Source organism: Haliaeetus leucocephalus, unplaced genomic scaffold (assembly GCF_000737465.1).
Source record: "Haliaeetus leucocephalus isolate CR32 unplaced genomic scaffold, Haliaeetus_leucocephalus-4.0 Scaffold2, whole genome shotgun sequence".
NCBI classification, from domain to species: Eukaryota; Metazoa; Chordata; class Aves; order Accipitriformes; family Accipitridae; genus Haliaeetus; species Haliaeetus leucocephalus.
Window position 1 is genome coordinate 14,267,685 of NW_010972438.1, and position 27,432 is coordinate 14,295,116.

At 45.6% G+C, this 27,432-nt stretch overlaps 1 protein-coding gene across 4 annotated transcripts in view; it reads right to left on the minus strand.

The window, feature by feature from the left end:
- The window catches only part of FLNB (filamin B, beta), a 73,026-nt gene that overhangs the window by 19,644 nt on the left and 25,950 nt on the right, over positions 1-27,432 (minus strand). For 2 of the 4 annotated variants that reach the window (XM_010572245.1, XM_010572236.1), the window contains exons 4-28: positions 26,554-26,701; positions 23,286-23,404; positions 22,453-22,530; positions 21,509-21,671; positions 20,021-20,218; positions 18,163-18,300; positions 16,832-16,958; positions 16,140-16,276; positions 15,592-15,785; positions 15,127-15,240; positions 14,429-14,572; positions 13,956-14,079; positions 13,548-13,708; positions 12,874-12,964; positions 12,471-12,640; positions 10,165-10,282; positions 9,186-9,448; positions 8,043-8,640; positions 7,639-7,812; positions 7,035-7,197; positions 6,492-6,652; positions 5,171-5,338; positions 3,537-3,660; positions 3,108-3,264; positions 1,190-1,379 (exon numbers count right to left, since the gene is read on the minus strand). In XM_010572245.1, the coding sequence (XP_010570547.1) occupies positions 1,190-1,379; positions 3,108-3,264; positions 3,537-3,660; positions 5,171-5,338; positions 6,492-6,652; positions 7,035-7,197; positions 7,639-7,812; positions 8,043-8,640; positions 9,186-9,448; positions 10,165-10,282; positions 12,471-12,640; positions 12,874-12,964; positions 13,548-13,708; positions 13,956-14,079; positions 14,429-14,572; positions 15,127-15,240; positions 15,592-15,785; positions 16,140-16,276; positions 16,832-16,958; positions 18,163-18,300; positions 20,021-20,218; positions 21,509-21,671; positions 22,453-22,530; positions 23,286-23,404; positions 26,554-26,701 (4,222 nt within the window). Of the gene's footprint in view, positions 1-1,189; positions 1,380-3,107; positions 3,265-3,536; positions 3,661-5,170; positions 5,339-6,491; positions 6,653-7,034; positions 7,198-7,638; positions 7,813-8,042; positions 8,641-9,185; positions 9,449-10,164; positions 10,283-12,470; positions 12,641-12,873; positions 12,965-13,547; positions 13,709-13,955; positions 14,080-14,428; positions 14,573-15,126; positions 15,241-15,591; positions 15,786-16,139; positions 16,277-16,831; positions 16,959-18,150; positions 18,301-20,020; positions 20,219-21,508; positions 21,672-22,452; positions 22,531-23,285; positions 23,405-26,553; positions 26,702-27,432 lie in introns of all 4 variants that reach the window. The other 2 variants (XM_010572253.1, XM_010572230.1) reach the window with 1 other exon arrangement.

Here is a 27,432-nt window from a genome sequence, read left to right on the forward strand (position 1 = left end):
TCTGCTTTACAGCAGAGAGTCAGAGGCACTTCTTGGAAAGGGGAAATTTAAGCTGGCATCTGAGAGTAATCTCCATTGCAGTTATTTTGAATAGTTCGTGACTTGAGTTACTTGGAAGAGTATCAGATTCAGCCATTAAGGTCTCTTTTAAACAAATTTTTGAAGCAAAGGGGATACTGCTCTGTGTTTTCCATTGTGCCAGGAATATATTTCTGTTTAAGCAAGCTTGAAAGCAGCCAGCTGCTGGACAGGCATCAGGTATGCTCTAACTGCATGATGCAGGTCAGCACAATGGCCAGACACTCTCGCAGGTCTACAACCACAGATTAAGTTTCCCTGTTCAATTTGGTCTTGCCTTATTTATTTTAAAATCAGGGGATTTAACATTCAGTGGCATTCTTGTAACTAGTTTCTGTCACTTCTGCTCCCTGCCACAGCCTCTGGCTGGCTGGGAGGTGGCAGCGTGCCATGGTGGCCAGCCCAAAGCCGCATGATGACCACTCATCCTGAGAATGGGTATGGGTCAAAGCTGTAAGTGTGCTCCTACAGCAACAAATTTGGAGTCCCCTCCCCTACACCAAGGCACTGATTTTTGAGGCAATGATTTTTCTGAGTTGTAGTAACATCTTATCTTTAGGTTCTCTCCTTCCACCCATGCCTTCCAAAAGTCTGTTCAGACCCTGGCCAACCTTGACCAGCCAGAAAAGCAGCAGAAACCTCCACTAGTAACACCCAGCCTGAACAGGCTTTGCTAATGCAGAAGCACATGGCCAGCTACTTACATCCTCAGAATTAATTCTATTCTTGCTGCGAACGAATAGCTTCTTGCAACACTAGCAGTGCAAGAGGTGTGATGCAGTGAATGTGTGCAGATGTGTTATTTTTAAATCAACTCACTGCATTTCTCAGCAGGATTTATCTAGGCCAAAATAAGCATCAGACTTCAGTTGCATCTAGCTGTTTATAACCACCCAGGCAGTTTTGAAAGATTTTGCTAGAGACTACAAGAGATTCCTGCTCACCCACAGGGTGGATGCTTCTTTATCTTTAGGAAAGCCCCTCTTGTAAGAGCAGCCAGATTACACAAGTCTCTAGCATCTTCTACACCCATTACATCAACTGTACCATGCTCAGAAGGCAGCTTTACACCAAGTACAAACAGCAGCAACAGAGAGGAGCCAACACTCACCTGTGGCCAAACACTTGCTGGCATCCCCAGCTGGAGACGCCCGGATCCGATAGGGAGAGGATGGGATATCATCTCCACCATACTTCACACCAATCGTATAGCGGCCTGTTTTGTCGGGGACGTAGGTGACTGTGTAAGTGCCATCCTTGTTGTCATGAATGTCCACTCTCTTAGGTTTGCCCTCTTGGTCCTGTTGCAAAACAGAAGATTTAGGCCCTATGAAGTCAGTTATGAATTCCTTTAGCAGGGCAGCAAATCTGTTCACAACCATATTTAGATAGTCTCAAACAGATACAGAACTGCAGCTTTTTGAGGGTTAAATATATTTCTCTCAAGGACTAGTACCAGGAATAGACTATTAGGAGCAAAAAGATATCAGACCACTATAAAACAATCAGTGCTATCACTAACTACCCTTTGTTTGATATGAGAATGTTTATAAGATGCAGCAAGCCATTTTAATGAACTTGATATTAACTGTAAGAAGTTTTAGGCTTCATTGTCATATCGCTGCTGGAAATGAAGAATACTTCCCAGGTCCCTGAGACACAGATCAGGAGCCAGACTGTGCAGCTCCATCCTGACAAGCACTGGGTAGCTTTGACCAGCTGCTCCCATAAAGGTTTGAGGTCAGGGGAAGCATTACTGGAGTCTGCCGTCAACCCTACTGGATGAGGCACCCAGCTCCTGACACACTGCAAGGTCTACAGTTAAAATCAGGTCTTCGTAGTCCCTTCAACTACCATTTCTACACTGAATACAAGAATTAGAGATGCATAAACAATACAAATCTGAGCTTCGGCATCAAGCTTTCATATATACAACCAAGATCAGCACTGTGCATAACGTTTCTGACAGAGCTACTCTCAGCCTCAGCTTTCAGTGCAACTCATCAGCTGCAAAGCGTGAAGCATTTTAGAACATCTTCCAGGCCTGCTTACAGGTAACTGCATGTTGACCCTGTTCTGCATTTTATGACTTAACACTGCCTGGGGTACAGTACAAGCTGTAAAGGACTTGAGATTTTAGGTAGAGCACAAAAGAGCTTACTTCTTTCAGGAAGGTTTGTGAAACATTTGACATTCAACAGCCCAGAACAAGAAGCAAACAAATACTGTGAGGAGAATCACCTATGCACTCCCACCATGCAAGACTTGTGGAACTTGATCTTCAAAGCTGCAGCCAGGCTGGGAGCTCTGATAAGCATTTTGGATCCTTTAAGAGCACCCTTGCATGCCAGAATAAAGGCAACTGCTTTGCTGCACCTGAGCAGACATTGGGACAGCATGGGAGCAAGAATGCAGAAGGGCAAGTACAACTGGCCATGCCATGACCTAGGCATGCCAGAGCTGACAAACGTGCTTTATGGCCCACTAACCAGAGACTTTTTTGCTGAGGCCACAGAGTCCAGGCACCAGAAATTTCAGGAAAAGCAATAACAAAAGTAAAATAAAAACATTCCTGTACTATCTCCTTAAGCAGCTTATGACTTTTGGCAACCCTGAGGGAGACTTGTTTGTTAATTTATCATCATGTAATGCTCAGTGTGGATGTTATCTCACGGCCTTGCTGAACTACACTGCTAGAAGGCTGTCTCCATTTCAAATTCCAGCATTTTCATAATCTTAAAAGAAACTATTTATCTCATTTTGGGCATTTGCAGAGTGCAAGGTTAACCAAGAGCCAAATACAGCATGGGTGATGACTTTAAGACAGAGGTCTCATAAAAGCAACCTCAAGAGCTTCACCAACACAGAATGCAAGACTTTCCTGTACCAGAGCTTAAGGTCCAGCCAGCAGCCCAGTCTCCAGGACACTGGGTATGTCAGAGTACAGCTGTGGACACTTCCTATAGGAGCCACTCGTGCCCCCCTAGAACAATGTGTTTCCACTCCTGTGTGGTTTTGTAGTTACTTACAGTGATCTGTACAGCCAGAAGCCCCTGCCCGGCGTCCTTAGCATCCACAGCAAACTCCACAGGCAGGCTGGCTGGTATGCCATAGGAACTGAGACCTGGTCCGCTCGCTGTCACTTTACTGGCATCATACGTAGGAAGCACCTTCACCTTGAAGGGACTTAAAGGGAAACCCATTATTGCCCCCTCCTCCCAAGTCGATGGCTGATGGTTACTGCAGTACACACTGAGGTGCGGATACAGCTCCCCCACGGCATCTCTGCTGTGGGAGCAGCAGGCTCAAACCACTGCTGAACCCTGAAGTCGTGCAAGGAGCTGCACTGGTTAAGTAGAAAGCACCACAGCCAGCCCTTAAACGGTGCTCATGTGCTGGGAGAGCACAATCAGGTCATTAAATCTTCAGTTCATCTAAGTTTATCTTCATCACCTTACCTGCGAGGAATCTCTTCATCAGCATATTTGACAGAGATCATGTATGGTCCCTCCTGCGTAGGGGTGTACACCACCGTGTGGGTGCCATCTCCGTTGTCTACTATATTAACAGGCTCCACAATTCCTAAAAATGCAATAGATTTTATCAGCTACGCTATTAAAACTCAATTAATCACCAGCCACTCGCTGCACAAAGCTCCAAGATGCACTGCTCATTTACAGTTTGCAACAAGGTGAATTTTTTTTTTTTTTTTTTAATGAAGGCAATGGGCATGAATCAGTGATCAGTTTCCCTTATTTTGTATTCAAGAGCCACTGACTTGTGATAGATTCGTTATCCACCACTCTCTGGGCTCCCATCTTCTTGCTGTAAACAAAAGCTAGCATGAAAATACTGGAGAAAAAAACTGCCTTTCTGTACAGTCCAGGTCAAGAGCAATTGCTCAAAATACACTGAAGATCTTTTGAGAAAGAAAATGAGTAATGGTTATAATTGCCTGAACTGTCATTTACAAGATTACATACTGTTACTGGGATTCACTGTACAGAATTGAGCCCTAAAGCCAGTTGGGGTGTAGCATTCACCTACTGAGTCTTTCACAATCAGGTATTTGGAAAGGCAGGCTCACTGCCTAGGCAGGAGAGCCCTGCAAGCTGCCAAAGTCCTAAGCAAGCAGGATCAATTATTTCAATTTGCGTTAAGCTAAATCTACAGCAGATTACGTGACCTATCGGTTCAGATCAACACACAAAGCAGTCTACAATTACAAGTTGGCTTTAAAACACAGGAAGGATTAGCAGTAAAGCAAGTGCAAAAGAAACGTATAGTTGCCATGCAAAGCCTAAAAGCAACACCGTTGGTTCCCACTCCCTTCTCCAGATGATTCTTGCTGTTGCCAGTTGGATTTCTGAGAGCCAAATTTGCCAGTAGTTAGTGAGAGTTCAAACCTGTCTCAGCGTCACCCTTTGGATCACCTTTAAAGAAATCCGAAATCACTTTCAATGGGGAGCGCCATCCCTGCGAATCCGTCTCATCCACTAAAATTAAAAAAGGGTTACCTGAGGGGCACCTGCACCAGCGTGACCTGACACTCGAGTGGGGAAGCAGCTCTCACCTCCCAGCAAGGTGAGACTTGCAGCCAAAAGGTACTCGCTGCCAAGATACTGTGCCACCACGGCACAGCTTCCTAGGTTAATGCTATCGCTTGAGGGCCTTGCTGCTCTCTGGGGACCAATGAGGGGTTTCACCATGTTTCAGAGACCCCTGCAACCCAGTGACATGGGTTTCTTAAGTCACCATTCGCATGTGAGACTTTGGATTTACTTTTCGGTGTCTAAACCTAAGCCACAATTGTTCACCAGTGATGGTTACTCACGTCACTTCTCCCAGCTCTGAAGATTAGGATAAAGCCATCAAAGACACTGCCATAAGCAGCACTACTTAGGACATAACTCTCCTCTTTTTACAGCATGACACATGGGTCAGCTGTCAAGGTGCACATGTTGGATGAACAGGAACAGAGGGAAATGCTCGTTCAAGTGGTATCACCACCTTTGCAAGCACGGACAGGACCATGTTACCCACCCGAATGCAGAGATGGGGGCACAGCTGGATGGAGTACTTTGGTTCTTACCTCTGGGTCCTGCCACCACCACCTCGAGGGGTGCTACTCCTGCCTTGCTGGTGTCTACGGTGAAGGAGTGTGGGATTTTGGCTCGAACAGCTGTTCCCAGACCTGGTCCAGCTATCTTCACCTTGCTGGGATCCACAACATCCTTTACAGGAACCTTGAAAGGACTGCCTGGAAGTTAACACAGCAACTATTAAACACCACAAAGTGAACAGTTACAGGAAAGCAAGGGTCTTTTTTCCTACTTTTTCTTAGGCTTTTTTATTACTATCCCTCAACCTCAGGCAGGAATGACAAGCCCACAGCCTCCATGCTACTTCTCTGCTTCTGCAAAAGCCAGAAGCGTAACAATGGTGCTTCTACATTTTTACTGTCTACTCAACAATTCAGTTGTGATCCATCTGCTTCTCACACGTCAGAAAAAAATGCATGAAAGAAAGCAGAAGTGCAAACAAAGTGTCATGCAGGCACTCGTTTGCTTCATATTTTACCAAGTTCAGTATGCTGACAAATAAAACGGGACCAACGGGAAAGAATCAGCTCACTTGCAATGTGGAAAGAATACCTAGATGTATGCTGTGTGACAGCACGTAAGACCTCAAACATTGCAGCAAAATGTATCTGGCATTTAAGAGCATTTAATTCTTGGTATTAAGCAAAATACCCTTCTTTTAATCGTGAAATGCTAGATGCCAGATGTACCTGGAACATTCCTTAAATCTACTTCACTTCAGCTTAACATCCAGGGCAAATGCATACACAGGGAAATGTCTGGTTTAGGAAACAGTTACTATGCTTTCCGCAGCGACCAAAATTCACGGTGTTTAATATAATCCCCATGACAGGCTCACCCATTAGACCATCTTACTGTAGAACAGCCTTGAAGGCATCCACATACTAAAGGGCTATTTTCTTGACCTAACGTATTACGCACTACTTCTGCATGATTACAGTTATTTGTCAAGGGCTAGCGTCCCTCTCCCTGTCCCACCCATCTATGCTCGCTCTTTTGTTCCTCCCTGCAGCTGCTACAGTCTCGACAAGGCTCCTCCACATGCCCAGAGAGGCTGTTTCAGAAATGAGAAGAGACTACAGCCCTTCCTCAAAACTACTGCACCACAGCACAAAGTGCTCCACACTTCCCTGCTGGCTGTGAGGAACAAATGCCACCGCTGTTTCTGCAGTGAATTCTGCCTGAATTCCCAGGAAAAGCAGAAAGTCAAAACCTCACCATCCCGCAACACAAGTGAGATGCAGCCAAGGCACTGAGTCCTTAGCTCAAATTCCTTCCCTCTTCTGAAAGCCACTGAGCAAGAGCTCTTACCAGGAATATGCTCTCCCCTATATGTGATGTTAACATCATAGTCGCCTGGCACATAAGGAACATACTCGGCGCTGCAGCTCCCATCCTTGTTATCTTTACAGCTAATTTTAGACTCTGAAGGTCCTTCAACAGTTATTCCAAGGCCACCAATTCCTGCCCCTCTGCAAGACAGAAACACACATTGTTAGAATTACTTGCTTCTAACAGCAGCTTTGTAGCCTTCGCATGCTCTGGCTGCGTTTTTACCCTTATTGGAAATGCGGGAACCTGACTTCTGATGCCCAGCCTTCAGCGTGCTCTGGCATGCAAAGCAGTTCAGCATACCCTCACTTGCATTTCCCTAGAATTTTATTCTCAACCACTATTAACCCTTAACCTCTGCAGAGTGCTCAGTATGTGATGAGGTAGCACGAACAGTAATCAGAAGGACACAGCTTGGCCTTTTTATAAATATTTGTACTGGCTTTAGCATCCTGCCTCACACAGCTCACTACACTCCTCCCTCCCTCAGATATTCCTTAAGGATCAAGTAGGCCCAGTTACCTGGTGACAACTGAAAAAGCATTTGGTTGATTTGTGAAAGCTTCTTTGAGCCCAGGGCCCTGTGCCTTCACGCGTGATGGATGGCAGCCCTCTGTCACATTCACTCTGAAGGGACTGTTTGGCACAGGTACGCCATCGTACGTTATGCTGACTGTGTGCGGACCTGTCAAGAGGAGGAGAAAACATTCTGAATTCCCCAAATATTCTCATCACTAAACATCACTTCTACAAGATGCTACAGACTTAAACATCAGTATATGGGTAAGAGCTTCCTCCTGCATTTCACAAGACTTCACTAATGTTTCATAACCAAGATGCCATCTATGCACTGTTCATCTGAAGCCAAGTTACCGTAAAAGTCAGTTCTTCAATTTAAAATAGAGCTACTTCCTGCAGAATTAGCTCCTCTGCTGGCAAAAGTCTTGCTAAGATGCCAACAAGTTAATGGCAGACCTCAGCAGTTTGCCAGATGAAAGTGTCAGGAGAGCTGCTTGTTCTTGGTTTTCCCCTCTCAAGTAAAAAAAAAAAAAAAAAAAAAAAAAAAAAAAAAACCCCAAAACCCCACCCCAAAAAACCAAACAAAACACTAAAACCCAGAGGTTACCCTTTTCAAACGGCGTGTACTCTACTGAATACATTCCATCGGCATTATCTTGGATGAGACAGTCTGTGGGGGAGCCAGACGGGCTTGTGATCTGCGTCCTGATGTGGTCGCCACCAGCCTTCGTTAGAGGTCGAGCATCCACAGTGAACTCGGTTGTAGCTTCTCGGAAGACATCTGCAGGATACATTTTGAAGAGTCACTTCAAGAATCGCATGTATTTCCAATGACAAAACATCTTGTGAACCAGCATGATAATGCATTTGGGAACATAACGAAAAAACCTCATCCAAGGGTCACCATGGGAACACGCAAGGCTATTACAACTTTTAATGTTCAGAATACTCTGTGCAGGACAAAAGACTGAAAGTCCTACAAACTCTGATAACAACAAGAGTTATTCTCACCTCTCCCTTCCACTCCTGGCCCAAACACTTTAACTCTGCTTGTGTCCACAGCTGGCTCCACTTTGACCCGGGCTGGGAATTTAGGCACTTGCTCTCCTCCATATCTCATCTTGATCGTGTACGTGCCAGCTGAGAGCGGCACATATGTTACGACATAGGTCCCGTCTTTGTTATCATCGATCTGGACCTCGGCTTTGGAACCAGCATCCGACACCATGTCCACCCGCAGGTCCCCAGGACCTGCTTCTGTGCAGTCGACGTTCAGCAGCCCTGCCTCACCTACTTTACCACGTTCCAGACCTGGGCCCGTGGCAACGACTTTAGAAACATCAAATGGCATTTCTATGTCTGCCTTAAACGGCGAACCAGGAATGTGAACTTCTTCGAAAAGAATGTTTACAAAATACTCTCCAGGCTTCGTAGGCAGGTAGGAGACGGAGCAGGTTCCATCACCATTGTCTGAACATTCAATTTTAGCTTCACACGGGCCTTCTACTGTCAAACCCAAACCTCCAGTTCCTGCTCCTTTGGTATCTATCGTGAATTGGGCTGGTTTTCCAACAAGGCCCCCTCGAAGACCTGGACCATGAGCTTTTACCTAGAAGAGAATATGCAGTTGAACTAAACTCATTTTTTCATGTTACTGTCAGCACAGACTGCCTAATTAGACTTGTTTGTATGTGGGACTTAATTAACAAGCTCTTAAAAATACACACAAAGCAACATCTCCTTTGCCACTCCTCCCAGTTTTACTGTAAAGTTGGTATCTCTCCTCCAAAGAGGTTTCTAGGCAAGGATATTCATACTCTCACCACAGCTGTTTTTATATAGCCATGGGATATAAAAGGTAGAAATGTTAAAATATTTGATAGCTGTACACACGTTTTTCTTGAATCTATTTCCTTAGAAAGAAGCATCTCAATTAATACATTCAAGATGCTCATGAAGCCAACTTCTATTAAATTAGGAACAATACTTGCATTTGCCACACTATGGAGGATGCTTGCAGTGGAATGGCTCAGCACTCTGAGTAAGGATGTTCCTCGGTCTTGTTTAGCCAAAACCAAGTCAAGTCTCATGCAATAGCCCATAATGCAGTTTTCGGGTATCAGTTGCTGTTACAGCCTTAAACCGTTCACTTACCTTGGAGGGGTCTGGAGGTAGCGTGGCCTCCACAGTATAGGGGCTCCCTGGGATTGGGTTGCCATCATAACTCACATCCACCACGTACAGTCCTTCTTCCCTTGGGATGTATTTTGCAGTGCTGCACTCCTTACCCAGAACCGGTTCCACCAGACATGGCACAGCTTTCCTCATAGGACTGGAAATATTAACATCCAGTCTACCTTGCCCACCAGCTCCTTTGGTGTCAATTACAAATTCCTGGTCCTTCCCTACTTCCACTCCTGAAAAAGACAAAACCCATGTTACTACATTAAGAACTCAACATCAGACAGTGCTCCAAGAAATCTCTCATGCACACACCACCGAGGGAGCAAGCGCTGGCAGAGCCCTGCTCAGTCTGCATCCCTCTGCATGCAAAAAACCCTGCCAAACCAAACAAAAAAATAAACAAGTGCTTTGGTTAATTCGAGCTACAAAGCTACAGTGCTAAACAAGCCTGTAAGACATGGCCTGACAGTATCAGAGGCTCACTTGAGAAATGCAACAATATTTCACAGCCCTAAGTTCTTCCACTTTTAGAAAACAAAGAGACTGCATGAATAACATTCTGCACCGTAGCAGTTACGTATATTTGAACAAACAGCCATCTAGCCCCAAGGAAACCAGATTTCATCAGCAGGTGCCCAGCCTGGTGAAGAGTCCAGCTCTGTTCACCGTAGGGGACTAAACCTCAACACATGCTTTGTCCACATTGCTACGTAATCTTTGCCAAAAAAACCCCACCCAAAAACAAAACCTAAATTGAAATTCAGTCCTCAAGAGGACCAGCTAAGAGTGATCAAGCTATAGAGTTGGAGCTGGTTGATCCCCAACTGTAGCAAGTTAAAAAGAAGATTGTTTTGCCCACTTCTGTTCCAACAGGACATGTTGGTTATGACCCAGATTCAGGAGACACTTCAGAGGCAGGCTATGGGGCTTCCAGCCCAGAGGTACTTACTGTTTTCGAGTCCATTGACTTTAACTTTGTTTAGGTCTAACGGAGCAGCAACACCCACAGTGAAAGGGCTTTTAGGGATAGGATCACCACCGTAAGCTACCAAAACCTTCATTGGACCCTAGTTGGAGAATTTACAAGTTAGCTCAGTTCCTCACTTCATACAGATGCACTAAAATCCAAGCAGTACATAACCACTTCACCTAATCCATTTTAGCTGACCACAGCCAAACTTATGGGTTTACGGACTCTCAATCTCTCATCCCGCTGCAGCCCTTCAAAGTATTAAATGGTTTTTATTTAATGCAAGAAGAGAAAGAGACAGTTCTTTCCAACATTTAATTAGACTATATTCAAGCTGCCTGGCAAAACCTCCAGCTCAGGCTCACTCCCACCCTCCCAGTGCTCAGACCCGACAGCTGAATGAATGTCCCAGTGCTCCGGACCAGGTATCCCCTTCCACCCCATGGTGAGGCCAGGCTAAAGCCAAGACTGCAAAGAGGCCGTATTATTACAGCATCTGAAATACCAGGGTTTTAAGCTCTACAAGTCAGAAAGATTAATGCTCTTGTGTATTTTGGCTGGAATACCGCACAGCCATGGCAAGCTCCAGCCCACGATGTGTGCTCCCTTTATTCCCTCCTACCACAGTCCATATTTTAGCTATATTCACTGTTTGCTTACTTTTCGTTCTTGGCCGGTTCAGCTCCCAAGTGAAATAATCATGGATGTTTCACACAAAGTAGTGAATAGCTTCCATGATTATTCTTGGTTGTTTCTAGAAAACACACACACGGGTAGCTGTAGCAACACCGTGAGATAGATAAGGCTGAGTAAACAGCATTAAACCAAGGCTCCTCTGCTGCTGACGCAGCCCCTCAGGAATTTAACTACCTAGTCCATCCCCCCCCTGCTCTGAAGAGTCCAGAGTCTCATTCGTAAGCTACTGCTTACAAACCCAAGAAAGACAGGGTCCAGGAATGACTTATGTGCTCACAGCCTGGAGGGACAACACGGCTACTCTAATTACTGTGCAGTCGATTTTCATCTCCTCTTTTTAACCATTGCTTTCCTGCCATTGCTATCTGCGACTATCTCCTGTAAGTCCACAGCTCCTCCGTGACCCAAGGTACTCCTCCAAACAGGAGACCCAAGTGGGAAACCTGGTTTGGGCACCCTGGCTTGTTTCACCACTGCTTTTCATGTGAAACAGAGCAACCTGGTACTGCTCACACACAGATGTGGAGTTCAGATGACTTTGCTCCTTCCTACATACCAACCCAGACTGAACAAGCAAAATCTTCTCCAAATGGGCGCGCCAGCCACATCCTGAGATCACGCAACTGCTTTATCCAAAAACAAATGCTAGCTCTAGGGTGCTTCCAAGAATGCTAATCCAGCATTATCAGATAAATAATGCTGCAGTCCTCTGTATCAGCCCACTTTTATACAGCTACATTCAAGGAAGCTGGTGCAGATGACCGAGTAGCTCGTGTTTGTTCAGCAGAACAAGAGCAGCAAAACACTTTCATCTCAGCACTACAGCACCTACGTCTTCAGAAATACATGAGATTCATGCATTCTGGCATTTAATGGCCCTTTATAAACACGCAAGCGCAGCATAAGGAAAAATACTTCTAGTTACTAGCAGCTTCCACTTTCAGCTCTTTAATGGTGTTGCTAGGAAGCATCTGTCTGTGAACCAAAACGAGTTAGACTGAATTTTTTTCCAAACCAAGGGCAAACTTCAAATACAGACAAATACTTTGACACATTTAATCTGCAGCCCAGCTTCCCTCCTCAGCACCGACTCGTTCACTTTCGTACCGAGGAGCTGCTGCACCATCACCCAAATGCTGTGCTTTCTGTCCCTGCTCTGGTTTGCACTACAGCTCCTTTGACAACAGCAGCTTGCCGAGAGGCGGCACACCATGGCCCCGACTTTGCAGGACCACGGCAGCCCAGAGCAGCTGGTGCAGCGGCCAGCTCCGTTTTGGACCCCGGGAAGGTTCACCACCTTTCCTCTTCGACCGATAAGGTGTGGGATGACAACACGAGCTGTGCGCTACTGCTTCAGCACCTCACTTGTTCCCAGAAAACAGTGACAAGCTATCAATAGCTACACCAGAAAACTGTGTTACTGCTTTCCAATCCCAATTGTCCTGCAGGCTTTAGGGATCCTGGGGAACAGGACAACCTGGCAAGCTTTATCTGCTTGCTCCTCTGTGCACGGGTACCAGGGAGGGAGGTCACAGCACTACAGCAACGTCAGCCGTTCACTCTTGTATTCCTACAGGAGTCGGACCTACCTGCTGTATTGGAGTGTACCTAACGGTGTGGGAATAGTCATAGTTGTCGATGATATCCAGATCTGCCACCACCTCTCCTGGCACCGGGCTGCTGAACTGCACATCCAGCGGCGCTTTTCCAGCTCCCTTGGTAAACACAGTGAAGTGCGTTGGCTTGCCATTTTCCACGCCTGAAGAAAAATGTTCGTTCTAATTTATGCAGAGCTTGCACACAGAAACTCTTCCCAAGAAGCATTTGGTACCTATAAAGCCCAATCAAGCAAAATGCCAAGCGAATGGAGTCGTTTCTAATTGCCTGACACCCCACCCTGCTGTATCCAGCAATGCTCAGCCAGGCAGTGGCTACCCCGCAACAGCCCCTCATGGTCCAGCACTGGCCACACCATCTCAACTCGACTCTCACCAGTTTTGTTCAGCCCAGGTCCTTCAGCTTTCACTTTGCTGGCATCATGTGATGGGTCTACTTTAACTCTGAAAGGGCTGGCAGGAATTTCCTGCAACAGAAACACAGTTCTAAACATAACCAGGTCACTCTTCACTAGTCAAAACTAGACAGAAAATCATTTTAAGATACTTCTGCTTTAAATCCAGCACCATGTTCAGTAAAATTTTGCCTCACTTAAACACTCTCCTCTGCCTTACTGAGTAGTATCTTTCAAAGTCTAGGGCAAACTTAATAGCTGGACAGTTTGCAGCAACCTCTCTGCTCTCCCCCCCCCCCCCTTTTTTTTTTTTTAAGGAAAACTTATTTTTATTCCCATGTTCTTCAGAGAGTCACTTAGGCTTTCTATCCTTTAGAAAGCAGCTTTGCGCCATCACTGAGACGACACTCATTATGCCAGCCCAACACATCACATGCTTGAACTTCAGTGTCTCCAGCCAACCCCTCTCATTTGTGTACCTTCAAGTACTACAAAAGTGTTTTTAAAAACAGTGACCAGACAAAGTGCACGAGCTGAAATGGAAGGAGCCAGCCATAAACTGCCACAGCCAGCTGTGAACTGGCACATGCTTGGTGATCAAAGAGCAGATAAACAGACTCCAGAAACATCAGGCTGGAAGACAAAGATTACAAACCTCTCCCGCAAAAAGCACTTTAATAGTGTAGCGCCCGGCGGCAGGTGGTGCATATTTCACTGTGAACGTATCATTAGCATTGTGGATGATGTCGAAATCTATGTCTTCTTCCTCATTGCTGACCACACGAGCATCACACTTAATTCCAACACTGACATCACCTAGGAAAAGCAAATGGAGGTTTTGCTACTGGACGGTACAGACACTGCTAGCCAAACAGCCAGCACATTCCCATTTCCAGTAGTTGTTCAAGTGATGTAGCAGATCACATCACAATTCACTGCAATCTTCTGCTTCCCAAGGTTTTTCCATGAAACAAGGAAAACCAGCATGAAACAGTACACAATCCCCCCCTCCTTGCATGACCTGTGGTTCTGATACCACAGCCACAGCCCAGCCTGCCTTTACCTTCTCCTGCATCCGTGCAGTCAACAGTGAAGTGGGTCGGCTCATTCGCTTTCAGGCCAGTTCTCTCCACACCAGGTCCAAACACTTTCACTTTCTGAGGATGACTCCCTTGACCTATAAGGACCTACAACGGATTCACACGAGTCAGAATCACACATCTGTGTCACGCTCGAGATCACAGTCAAGTCGGAGCATTGCTTGGATGGAGGCTACAGGAAAACAGTTCCAAGGTAAGAGCGAATTGCCCTGACTCCCCCAGGCTGCAGCTGGACTGATAGGAGACCTCCAACATGTAAGCTTGTAAAAACAGAAAGCTTTTTTCAAGTGGATAGATTCCTAAAAAAAAGGAGCAGAAGGGCACGCCTCCTTGAAGTTCACAGAAAGGTTTTATCATCCTAGTTAGTAACAACAAGTAGTTGCGAGCACAAGTGTCCTACTTGACTAGAACTAGTAATATCCATCTCTGGACTTACCCTAAATGGGCTATTGGGCACGTTGGCTCCTCCCCAGACAACAGAAATTGTATGTTTGATTGGTTTAACTGGCACATAGGAACAGGCAAACACACCATCAGGCTTGCTCTTTATCTGGATATCTATAGGGTTTCCTTCTCCATCCTGAAAAGCAGTAATACAAGCAGAAGTTTCAGGTACTTTAAAAATGTATAGCTTGAACAGCCCAAGACTGTTCCAAAGTGCGTTGGGTGGGTTTTGGTTTTTTCTTTTTTTTTTTTTTTCCCCAGAACTGCAGTTCAGAAATACTGAAGGAACATGCAAATTACTCTTCTGTAAGTCTTCCTCATCCAACACTCGCTCATTCCTAACACCATCCTACAACACACATTTTAACAAGCTCGCCTGAAATTCACAGTCTCAGAGACACTTCGGGTGCTTCCAAATGACAACTCCATGAAATTACAGCTTGCTTTGCTGAGGAGACTCCAAGTAAGGAAGCAAAGGCATGTATTTCATATGCCAGGGAGAAGTCACCTTGTCTTGAGTTAGGTTTGTTGCCTGACTACATTACACTGATCAAAGCACAGAGCTTTGAGAGAATTACACATGCCCAGAATTAAGTGGTGTGTAAGCGAGTAGAAATACTTACGGCATTTTTCTCAACAATATTAAAGCTCTTTTGCTGAAGTTTCACATAGCTGCCTTTGGCTTTTTACCTGTGCATACATCTTCAGATGTGCTTTCCCAGCATCCTTGGTTTCAACTGTGAACTCAGCAGGATTGTTCACTATACAGCCAGTCCTCTCCAAGCCCGGGCCATAAGCCTTCACCTAAAAAAACCACCCCAAGAGTCTTAGCTTGCAGTTCGGAAAGAGAAGTAAAACTCTAAAGCGACTTATTTCTAAAGTCCTTCCCCTTCCCAGAAAACCCATGAAGCACGGGATACAAGTAGAGGCTAGTGTGAAAGTTGAGAATGTGGACTAATTCAGCAAGTTTTCATTACATTAAATCAAAACCACAACAGTGTTATTAGAAAAAGCTGAGTAATATCTGGCTGGAGCACGGCAAGTTCACAGTTTTAAGGAGAGGCAGCTTAAGAGTCAAGTCTGTTACCAGAAGCCTTCAGAAACCATAGTTATATCAAAGACGTGTTATGCCATGGGTGAACTCTTCTACACTACCTTATCCGGGTTGAAGTCTCCTGAAGCCGGTCGGATGAAGGCCATGTAAGGGCTGTCTTTTATGTCCTCATCATCACACATGATGTGCACAGCATATTCACCAGGCTCTTTGGGCCAATACTTCACATCACATGAGCCATCGTTCTTGTCATCACACTCAATTTTAGCCTGAGAAGGGCCTTCTATTGCAAAGCCTGGAAGAGGAACAAGTAGGTTCCTTGTGTTAGGTTTGTGGTGGCAGCTAATTTAACACCACTTCCCCAAACTGCTTTTTATTAGCCTGATGCTCTTTATCACCCTTCTTCAGCAATACAGGAGAAAATTCATCATTCCTTTCTGGATCTTATCCCACAAAACCACAGATTAACACTCCCCATCACACACGTTCCTGTCTCTAGGACTTGCCTTTGATACTCTGATATAAGTTTGTGTTTAGACCAAAACGTGTTACAGACATGGTTTTTTACTGCTGGGAAAGCTACTGTTTCTCATGAGCCCATTGCTAGCGTTGCAATATATAAATATGTCAGGCAAACTAAGTAACATACCAAGAGAGCCAACTTCTGTGCCAATGGACTCTACCACAAAGTCAGCCGATTTGCCCACAATCCCCTCATGCAGTCCTGGCCCCCAGGCTCGCACTTTCTGAGGACCTGCTTCATGACCCACTTGAACTTCAAAAGGGCTACAAGAGAAAAACAAAGCATGGGCTTAGAAATGAGGACAAATACAGCATCCATGTTTTTCCTCAGGCATTTTAATGAGGCTTTACATTGGATTCCCCAAATTAACAGATGCTATCATGTGGTGGCACAGTGACCAGCAGACTGTCTTTCTAGCAGAGAGGTCATCCAACCCATCACGTGCTTACATCTTACACCACAAATCCTGAGTGTCAAATACTTGGCTTGCACTGCTTGATGAAGCTCTGGACACTAAAATAACAGATCTCTTCAAAAACTCACAGCGAAGTCCAAGCTGCATGATCCACCAAGTTTTATTGCTTTTTGTATTCATTATTTTGGGTTTAGCAAGACTGATGCAAATCACCATTCAAAGCTTTCCCAATATAAGCTGCTGCAGCCCTAAAACAGGCTGTAGATAAACTGTCACAGCAACTGCTTGCCACTAACTTTGTCCCCCCAGAGCTTCTTCAAAGGTCAGCGTTGCTTTAAAAGCTCACCAACTACACAACCCACCGAAGGGCACAAAAACTCCAAAAAAGCTATTTCTAACTCACCTTTTTGGGATGTTGTGCCCACCCCAGGTAATGGTGACAACATACTTCCCTGGGGTAGCTGGATAATACTCAAATGCATATACACCATCCATAAAGCCTTTTTGTTTCACCAGCTCCTCCAAGCCCTCTGTTGAAAGATCAGTCCAGCGTTAAACTTAACAGCTTCCATCCTGCCTTCAATTACTCAGACAAGTTCATGTTTTCTAGTATTTATTTTAGCTTGCAAGAATAAATTTTTTCCACCAGAAAAAAAAAGGGTCAGGTCATAAGGGAAGTTAGTTCTAGTTGCCCTCTAGGACAAAGACAGCAAACACTTCCAGAAGAAATACAGCAGAAAGTATTTTAAGTTACCAGACTTAATAGGTTCCCTTGTGTTTTATTTTCTTAGTCTGCAGTATGATGCATGTCATATGTTAAAACAAAAAAGCTTAACATTTGTCAGACTTTGCAACCACAAGTATGCAGGGAATGCCTACTTTTCATTTTCTTCAAGATGAAGAATTTAGGGAGAAAAGCTTAATACACTAAAATTTACATCGATACGTCTGTTGCTTCCCGCTCCGCCCCACCAACCACACTAAACCACACAGTCAGAGCACTGTGCGCGTGGAGGAGGGGAAGGCAATACAATGCACCTTTTAATACCGTCCCAGCCGGGGGGAGGTGACCGGCTCACAAGTACAACACAAGTACAACTCGGGCACAGCAGCTCCCGGAGAGCAGCAGCAGCCGCACCAGCCAGCGCCGCCGGCCCTCCCATCGCCCCAGCCTGCTGCGGTCCAGGCGGAGGGGCCACATCCAGAGCTCAGGACACAGCAAAGGACCTGGGGACGGATCCCGGCAGAAGGTCTCCGTGTCAGCCTGTGGGTTCCTTCAACCCTCTCCTTCCCTGCTCACGTGCCCGAGCATCCAGCGCAGCCAGGAGTGCTGCTCTGAGCCATTCCTAGCTTTACGAGAGCAGGATTTCCACCCTGCCAGAGACCCTGGAGCATGACTTGCTCCCACAGATCGGATGAAGATGCAATGCAAAGCCATAAAGCTTGGAGACCACGGCAGGCAGATGCGTTCATTTTCTCAGTTTTGCTAGCCTGATATGCATTAAAATGGAGACACCTAAGACCAGGTGTAACCCTACCCAGCCCTACAGATCAAAACCTTCACACTAGACACAAAGTACCAGAAAACCCTTCTGAAATTTGGCTTTTTACAGGGATACAAATCCCATCTGTTCCATTAGGCCACCATCTCCTCACTGCTCTTCCTTTTCGCAGTCTCCACTTACCCCACTTCTCCAAAACACATCCACAGCACAAATTCACCTGAATACTTACTCGGTCCCTTTATAGTCACTCCAAGATCTCCGCTCCCTGCTGCTCTCGTATCAACCTTGAAGTCAGCCGTTTCCCTCATGCGGACGCCCTTGGGCTGCAGACCTCTACCAGTGGCACGACACGCGTTCGGATTGCAGGCTGCAAGGGAATTTCAGACATCAATACTGTCTTTGATTCTCAACATACATGTAGCCTAGCCAGCCTGGAACAACCTTTAGTTTAATGTTGACTCAGGGCTACCACAGCTTAGCTTTCAGGACAAGTTTTAACATTATAGCATTAAGGCAGACAGACAGGAGTCTGCCCAGCTGTTGACTATGTCCCATGGCTTTTGGGCAGTAGTGTTCGGTGCAGCCAGGCAATGCCGACCCCCTCAAGGGCCATTTTTGAGAACTAAAGCAAATGCTGAAGCCCTGTTGCTTTCCAATTTGATGCCAGTTATCAATACAAAACTTCTACACTGCTATTGCGTACGGGCATTCACCGTACTAGGCACAAACTTCTTGATGCCTTTCGCATCGAGAGGCACACTGCAGCATGGGGTGAAGTTTCCCTTTGCAGATAAGCCCCAGTGAACGGTATTATTGTGCTGTTCTTTCAGAAGCACATGACTGGAATAACTGCTAGTAGCAAAGCCGAGTTCTGCACGTGCTTCGTTAAGAGATGTCACGCCAAAACCCCCTGCTTGTCGCAGTTCACGCTTTCAGAAGAGAAGCCATCGAGCCCTCTGCAGACCAAAGCAGCCATGGGTAGGGGCAGTAGGTTACATATGGCTGAGCTTAAGCTTATGCTTGACCCGTTTACTCCGAGTGCCTCTCCAGGCCTGCGGAGTGGCTACATAAATAAGTAACATGCACTTATGAACAGTTTTCATTACACGATCCCAGCTATCACGTGGCCTTCAACTCCAGAGACCTGAAGGGTTTGAAGAGACTTACAAATAACCACAGCTTCCCAGCAGTGTAAACCCAACATGCATTTCCCCAAAATACGCTGTGCTTACAGCAGGAGCACAAGTCTGCCAAGCAGCTTGTTAAGGTTTTTACTTGTTTCAATAGCTTACAAGTTTTACCCTCACCCCTGCAGCAGCCAACATCGCTCCGCATCCTACACTGGACGGTGTAAGCGAAGATCGCACGCCATCTGCTAGCTCTGAAAACTCAGTGGGAGCATACAGAAGCGTGCCCAATGTGGAGTGGGAACGGCTCGCTGAGCCTTTACACAACTGAGTCAGGCAGCCTGTGGTTAAGCCGGTTTCACCACCTGGGTCACACACCGCTTCTGTTCGCTTGCAACTTTCTTCCCCAACCCCAACAAAACCAAAAACCCTTTCAGCCGGGACAAGCTGCAGGCTAGAAGCTTACGAAAAGCAAACATGACAGAGCATCCTGCACACCTCTTACCAACTATGAAGCCATTAGCAGTGAAGTCCAAAATTCCACAAATGGAGGGTAGCTCAGGAGAGATGAGCAGAGATCTAAAAGCATAGGAGCACGTAAGGATGGAACAGAAAGCAAGTTAGGTGTCAGTTAAGGAGGAAAACAGTAAATATAGTCATTTGAGGAACAAAGGTGGAAAACAGCAAGACACTGCATAGCTGCATAAAACACCTCAAAAAAATACAAAGGGCAGCTTAATGTTCAGAGGTCTAGGCAGAGAGGGAACTCTAGCAACAAAAGCCATATTACTGTTAGAGAGCACTGTTTCACCCTGTAAATACCCAGGTGACCCACATTGAATCAGGTTCAAGATGTTGAATGGTAAGAGAACGTCCAAGGCAAGATTCAAGCATATTCTGTGATCACATCCAAGGAGAAAAGTAGCCATCTACATCTAGGTGCATTTATAAAAAGCATACCCTCTCCAACGAGAACAGTGCAAGGAGTTTTGGGAATTGCCTCCCCAGCAAAAGTCACTTTGACAACGTGAGGACCAGCTTGAACAGGTTTGTAGGTGCAACGGTAGACTTGGTTGCCTTTGTCTTCTACTGCAACTTCAGCAAGTCCTCTCCCCTGAGGATCCTCCACTTCCACGTTCACGTCACCCACACCAGCACCTGCAAAGGAAACAAGCCCAGCTGAGCCTTGGCTTCCCCACAGCAACGTGCACTGCATTTAGGATCACAGCCAGCTGTCTGGGCTCAGCCAGCCGTCCTCTGCTACCATTCCCAGGCACAGCCTAAACCTTCAGCTTCTGCTGACAGCAACCAGACATTCAAGTGGGGAGGGGGCAGGACAGGGTGGTGGCATCTCCATGAAGCCATCAAACTGACAGGGCTCTGCTGCTCCAGCCACAGAGTTTCACAGCAGTATTACAGTACTGAATACACACACAGCCTGATTACCCTATTGCTACCACCCTGTAGCACCTCTGTCACAGACTAGCCCACAACTTTGCCAGTCAGATCAATCTCTCAAGCTTCGAAGCAGTTTAGATTAAGAGCTTGGACACTGTGCATGCTGGTCTGGACAAGGATCCTTCTCTGCCGGACTATACGTATTAACTTTTGTACAGACACCTGCTCCTCTCACGTTTTATTCAACTTGTCATGCAACAAAAACAGTTTTCCAGACACTTTTGGAGGCCAGACATGTCTTTACATGATTCAGACCACTCCCTCTCCCAATTAGAGGCTGAACCTAACACTTCCCCTCACTATAACCACATTTAATTTTACTTCTAAGCACCCTCAGGCAGAAGGCAATTTAAAATATGCTACTCAGCATATTCTGGTGTTTAAATACGTCAAGTAACTGCCCTAAGTAGTTTCACATTGTTCTAAATGAATTAGCATTTGTAGCATCTTCTTGACTCATTCCTCTAGGCTACAGCATTGGCCTAATAGCAGGCAACAAGTCACATGATGGAGATGCTCTAATGAAGATAGTAGCCCTCTAATAATTACAACAGAGGTTGAAACCAGTTTGGTACTGAAGTATGAACTCAAAGTAGCACTGTGGCAGATTCTTTCTGTAAAGCTAAATTCAGAACACATTAAGCCTTTACAGTTTACTCACAGTTCATTCTTCAGAGGTGGGCATTTCACATTCCTGTTTAAAATGAGTTGGGGGAAGAAACCAGCCAGGAACTTGCCTGCTGCCATTCAGCAAGTGCATGGCAAATTTCTGGGTAATGCTTAGCACCTTCCTGCCCCAGCTCAGCTCCATACTTCAAATGTTTCATACACAGCTGAAGCCTCCAGAGCAGCCTGACTATTATTTCACCTCTGAACTAGATGGGGCTACAAATCCTCATCCACTTTTCTGTTTGTTTATTCCTCCAGGGCTTAGGTTCTCTTCACATTTGTGGAAGCTGCAGGATTTCAGCACTCGTTCATCCTGCTTACCTGCTGTGTAGAGGTCGAAGTAGGTAGGCTTGTTGGCAATGTTCCCTGTCGCCTCCAGTCCTGGTCCCTTTGCTGTTACTTTGCTCGCATCTCCCTGGGCTTTGTCAACATTCACTTCAAATGGGCTCTTTGAGATGTGCTGCCCAGCAAACAGGACCGAAACCTAGAGACAGACAGTGTCAGATCCGACCCAGCTCAGCGTCACCGCCAGACAGCCCAGCGAGGGGTCGAGCACCCGTGTTCCTAGCACAGCGAGTCTATGCCTCAGAGGTGAGGGAGACCATCCACCCCACAACCTTCATCCTCTCCATGCAGTGTAACTGCTGGCCACCTCCTTAAAGTGCTACTGATCATGGGGTCAGCCACACCAGCGGGGATGCTTGAATCTGGATGTGCCAACAAGAGGCAGACCGCCAGCCAGCAACGAGGTGGCAACAGAAGCTGCATTTATCTTTTCAGGCTGGCTGTGAGGACCAGCCACTCGGGCAAGTGCCAAGCAATAGGATCACCCATCGTAAACCTGCTTCTGCAGGCATCTGGGGACAGAGTTGGGTGGGGAACCTTCTCTGCAAAACGCCTACGGTGTACAATACCATTAAGGAAACGCCTTACAGAAACAACCTGGTATTTTCCTCTGCACCTCTGTGACAACTCACAAAACTGGCTTCATGAGCTGCAAGAAGTGGCCTCACATGAGAGGAGAGCCAGCTGCAGCACTTGATACAGAAACACCCACACACCTTCTCCTAACGCAAACGCCCTTCCCCCTTGAGAAGGGGCAGCCTAATGGCCCAGACAGAGAATTAAGGCCACATCAGGTTACCTTTTCTTCAGGATGCCCAGAGTGGCTATTACGCTGCCATCAGTAAACAGGCAGCCCTCGGGGGCTCACATTAACCAGCAGAGCAGCACAAGAGAATACTAGTTACTGACACACAACCTACCTTGTGAGGTCCAGTAACCCTTGGCACATACTGAACTGAATAGGTCTTGTTTTTGTCACTGGATGGTGTTATCTTTGCCTAGGAGAGAAAACACATCCATTGTTGAGCTGTGCCCACGCATGCCAGCCTAAGACTCTCCTGGGTAGCACTTGATAGTGCAAACTATTTCCAGAGTCAGCAATGTCAGAGACACGTTGCTGTGGGAGCAGGGATCTTTGCTACCTCCTCTTTTCATATGGAAAAAACCCCATTGGTTTTGTCTTTATATGAGACAAAGCAAGCTACCTTCTCCCCACCTCAGCCCTTTCCCTTGCTGTTAATTGCTCTACTAAGGCAGGCCAAAACTGAGGAGACGTTAAGTCCAACGTACAGCTGTATTTTTCTGGAATGTTGTAACATGATCAAGTGGAGCACTTGGATGAGAAGTTTCTATAAACATTAAAACCAGCATTTTAACTCAAAATGATTCATGGCATCTAAATAGCTGCTTTAGCCATTCCTGAAGAATGAGTAAGAGCAGACAGTGATTTAGTGATGTGTGTTATCTAAAAGTGTGTCAGAAAGTACTTGGCCAGTCAAGCTAAATCACTGCAACTACTGGACATTGGAGTTGTGTTGCTTAGTTGCAGATAGTGACATTTTTTTCAAGTTCATCCAGTAACGCAATTACTAAGAAAAGCTTGAGGCTTGCACTTCTGATAGTTGGTATTTTGCAACTTCTTTTTAGATTACTTATCTGTTAAGACCTCACTTGTGAAAGATGAGGGTTACTGCAAAAACTTCAGCATTCAGACCAGCTTTACTCTTCCACAAAGAATGTTTAGCATACATACCTCCTCCCTATTTCCTTCTGGATCCTCTATGAAGACCATCAGGTCTCCCTGCCCAGCACTGATGGTATCTACCGTGAAGATGGCAGGCTGCTTCACCATGTTCCCATGAGGCTCAATCCCTGGGAGACAGACACAGAGCAGCTCATCAGCTGTTGCTACAAAACCCAAAAGGTAGTTTGGAGGCTACCCACAAGCTGTCCAACCCATCCTCCCATACAAGCCCCCAGCACCAGCTTCCCCAGGCCACTGCGTGACATCTCTTCACCAGCTGCCCAGAGCACCATGCTCACAATAATCCCTACTCTTACAATACAACCATTTTTAAAAATTCATTGAATCATTGGTGCTCAACTCATCTCGGGATCTCTGGCCAAGTCAGGAACCCGGCTGGCATCTGGTTTCTGGTGAAAACAAGTTACCCCGCTTGCCTGAGCAAGGCACTGAGAGTCACCCCCACAGCTGGCGACACCGACAGCGAGCAGGGTATGTGCCTTAGTTGCTCTTTAGGAGCTGCCCAGCTTCATGCGGCTAAATACTGCAATAGTGCTGCACCGCAGGACGGGCAACCAGGGAGGCAGGAGAGATTTTGGGAAGCTTTTTGGTAAAGGCATTATCCTAGAGCCAAGGGTGAAAGACTTATTTTAAGCAAGACAGTTCTTACCTATACTGTCCCATTTTACTCCATTTCCAGAACTCAGCTCTACAGACACTGCTCAGATTTATTACTCTTTGAAAGCTGCTCAAACTACTTTGCCAGAGCGAACACTGTATGAATGGCATGCAGGGACCTCTCTAAGCCACGAAAATCCTGCAGTTCGGTGGCACTTCCACTTAACTTTTAATCAGAGTTTCCTTATTGCTCAGCACAGGGCCTGCTACAGCATGCATTTACCAGCAGGGTTTCATCATCTCCCTATACGTAGCCCCAGGTCACGACACCTGTCATGGTGGTGTCAGACTGAGTGGGTGGAAGAACTTCCCAAAGTTGCTGGTTCCAGACTAGCCCAAACATATATACCTTTCCGTTGAAGGGAATTACTCCTTGGCTTATTCATAAAACTGTGGGCACTACTGCTCCACAGCACAATTAGTGGAAAGTGCAACGTCTGATAGATTATAAAGGAAGTGGTTGTGAACAACAGAATTCCTGAACTTGTTTATCTTCAGAAAACAATAACTTGAGAGCAGTGCAAGGAAGATCATGTTTTTACTAGGAAATCTGAGCATTCCGATAAGGTGTTAACAATTGACATATTCATTCTGTCAGACTAAGCCCTAGATTATCATCTAGTTTAAACAGCTATAAATTCGCCCTGCGTATCTTCAGTCCACCACACAAGCATTACGATATGGTATTCAAATATCCCTCCTTCTGCAAGCACGAGAAGGATTGCTGATCCTCAGCAGACAGCTTCAGCCAGGACAGCATTAGTCACAGCACTTTCTTAGCCTACATTTAATCTTCCAGATTTTATCCTCTTCTCAGAGATCTGCTTTGGCTGGGTAAATGAGCTCTCCTAGTGGGTCAGTGATGATGCACACAGCTGCGTACAGCACCTCTGCAGGCTCACTTCACATCACGTCTACACACAGCCGCCCTAGGAGTACGCCCCTGCAGTGTCCAGGGTGATGCGCTACAACTAAGATTCACATTGGGAGGTTATTAATAACTTACTGTAGTACATCGAAAAACAGCAATAAAAAAAGCTAAGACTGACCAACTTCACACCTGACAATCACCTTTTTCTAGAAGCATGAAGACCTGTTACTCATTTGTCCAAAAGACCCTGCCCAGTTTGGCAGTGAGCCCCTTGCTGCTGGAGTCACCTTTCGGTTCTGACGTACGTTAGCAGTCAGAATTGTCAATTATATTTAGTGAATCTGTTTTGGTAACTAACTTTGGGAAAACATCAATCTTTCAAGAAGAGTCTCTCACCCTTTATAATTTCCATTACAATGGCTCCAGCGCACTGCATGCACAAAAGCAGACAACAAAATTATTCCAGTTTTTGAAAGAATAAGAACATGACTAAAGCCAGACCTGACAGACTGAAGCAGGCTGATCAGTCATTTACACAGTAAGTGGAGTATAGGTAGTCTATATACTTGGGATCTGACAAATGTGTCTATGTATCGAGGTTTGCAACGGAAGGCATCAACAAAGGACGTAAACCCCAAGTAGGGTAAATGCTAAACCCACTTCTGACTATAGTGACTGCTCGTCAGTGCAGAGATAGTGTCCATGTCCACTCATTCCATTAGTTAAGTTTCAATGGAAAATCAGGTTGAAAAAAAAAAAAAAACAACAAACAAAACTCCAACAAAAACGTTTTGTTTCTTTCCTTTACGCTCTTGTACACTCAATTCTGAAACCCACTAATTCTAAAAGTCTCGAAGGACCGCAGCTGGCCCCAGCTCTAAAAAAAAAAAAAAAAAAAAAGGATGGAATGGAGAACAAAGTGTAATGCCTAAGTGATGTCTAGCTACACACCAAGCGCATTAAAGGTAAAAATATGTTATTCATTTAGTTGTGATTGTATTCCAGTCTAGAGTAGAACCACATCAAAAGTTACAGGAATTATCTATTTAAAAGGTAAGTTAAAAATACGAATGCCTATGTAGATCTACAGTTGCATAAACATCTGTGGACAAGTCCTTCCAATTAGCAAACACAGCCTTTACAACAAAAGCTCAGCACTATTTCATGTTTGAAGGGTTACCAACCCACCTTTGTGCATGTGCAAACAAAGCATTCACACCTACAGGTCAGTTCAAATACCTTATTTAGAAACAGCCGACCCTAATACACATCTGCCACCAAGCCTGGGAAACTGGAGACTGCCTCTACAGGGAGCCTTCTCAGTGATACATACGCACAGATGTAAAGAGGTTTTTCCTCTTTAAAGGAGTGCTTTATCACAAGAAGCATTCACTGCTAGATCAACGACTGTCAGCAGCAATACTGCTAGCCTAAATTTCACACCAAGGTTGGTTTAGCCCCATATCACACTACTTCTTCCAGCTGTGGACTGCAAGGCTGGCAGCTTGCAGAACAGGTTCAGAGACTTTGGGGAATTTACATGTTAGAACTAGGAGTGTCTTTTGGACTATATCCACGTATTTCTGAAACTAGGCACCACACCAAGAGTATACAAGTGAAACTTTGAAGTCAGTTACAGTAGGGCTGGAGTTCAACATAAGCAAAAACCCCACCCAGCTTTCTGAAGAGTTAAACGCTCTGTGCAGCCTAAGCGCACCGAGTCCTTACCTCTGCCGTAAGCCCTTGCTTTCTTTGGATTCAGTTTGGGTTTTAAAGGAGCTCCTGGTTTCAGCTTGGCTTTGGGGAACTGGGACAGGTAAGTCATTACAGAGTGCTCATCCACATCAGGGTGGATAATTTCTTCAGGGGTAATAACCTGAAAGACAGTGCAATTAAGTATATTGTACCAGTGCTTGGTTACCGCGTGTCAACACAGAAACAGAGCTATAACACAGTCTTACATTTCAAAACTCCCGCATGCTACTGCAATTTCTTACATTTATTTTCCCTTTGATACACACAACATCATTTACTATCTCATGGCAAGAAAGTCAAGAAGCTCATTGTGGTCCAAATGTGATTTGGGGGCTTTTTGTGCCTTGGTTATAAGGGGTTCTCAGGAGACTGTGACAAACTAAACGGTAGCAAGGCAAGACAACGGTGGCTACGTTCCCCCCGAAAAGCAACAGAGGGATAACTGAAACTGAAAGAATTAGTAATTCATAATCCTGTGTTCCACAGCTCTGAACTGCAGTGCTTGCAAAGTGAAGCTTGTGACCAGTCTCTTCTCCTGCTCCCACAATACAAGCTGCTGACAGCTTCAGAGACTTGGGCACTTTTGTCCAACTTTATCAGCATGAAAACAACCCAGTTTGCAAATACGTTGTTCTCCATTTGAAAGTCATCTTTGCAGGTGACTTCCGAAGCCAGTGAGTTTTTCTTCTGTGGAATTCAATGCAGCAAAACAAACTCACTCCATGGACTAACCAAGCAGGCTCCACTGCACATGTGCTTTTTCCCCTACCCCACCTACATGCTGCAACACCAGCTGTCTTCAGCGGTGACACCTACACAGAATCTTACAACCAGAGCTCTGAAATGTAACAG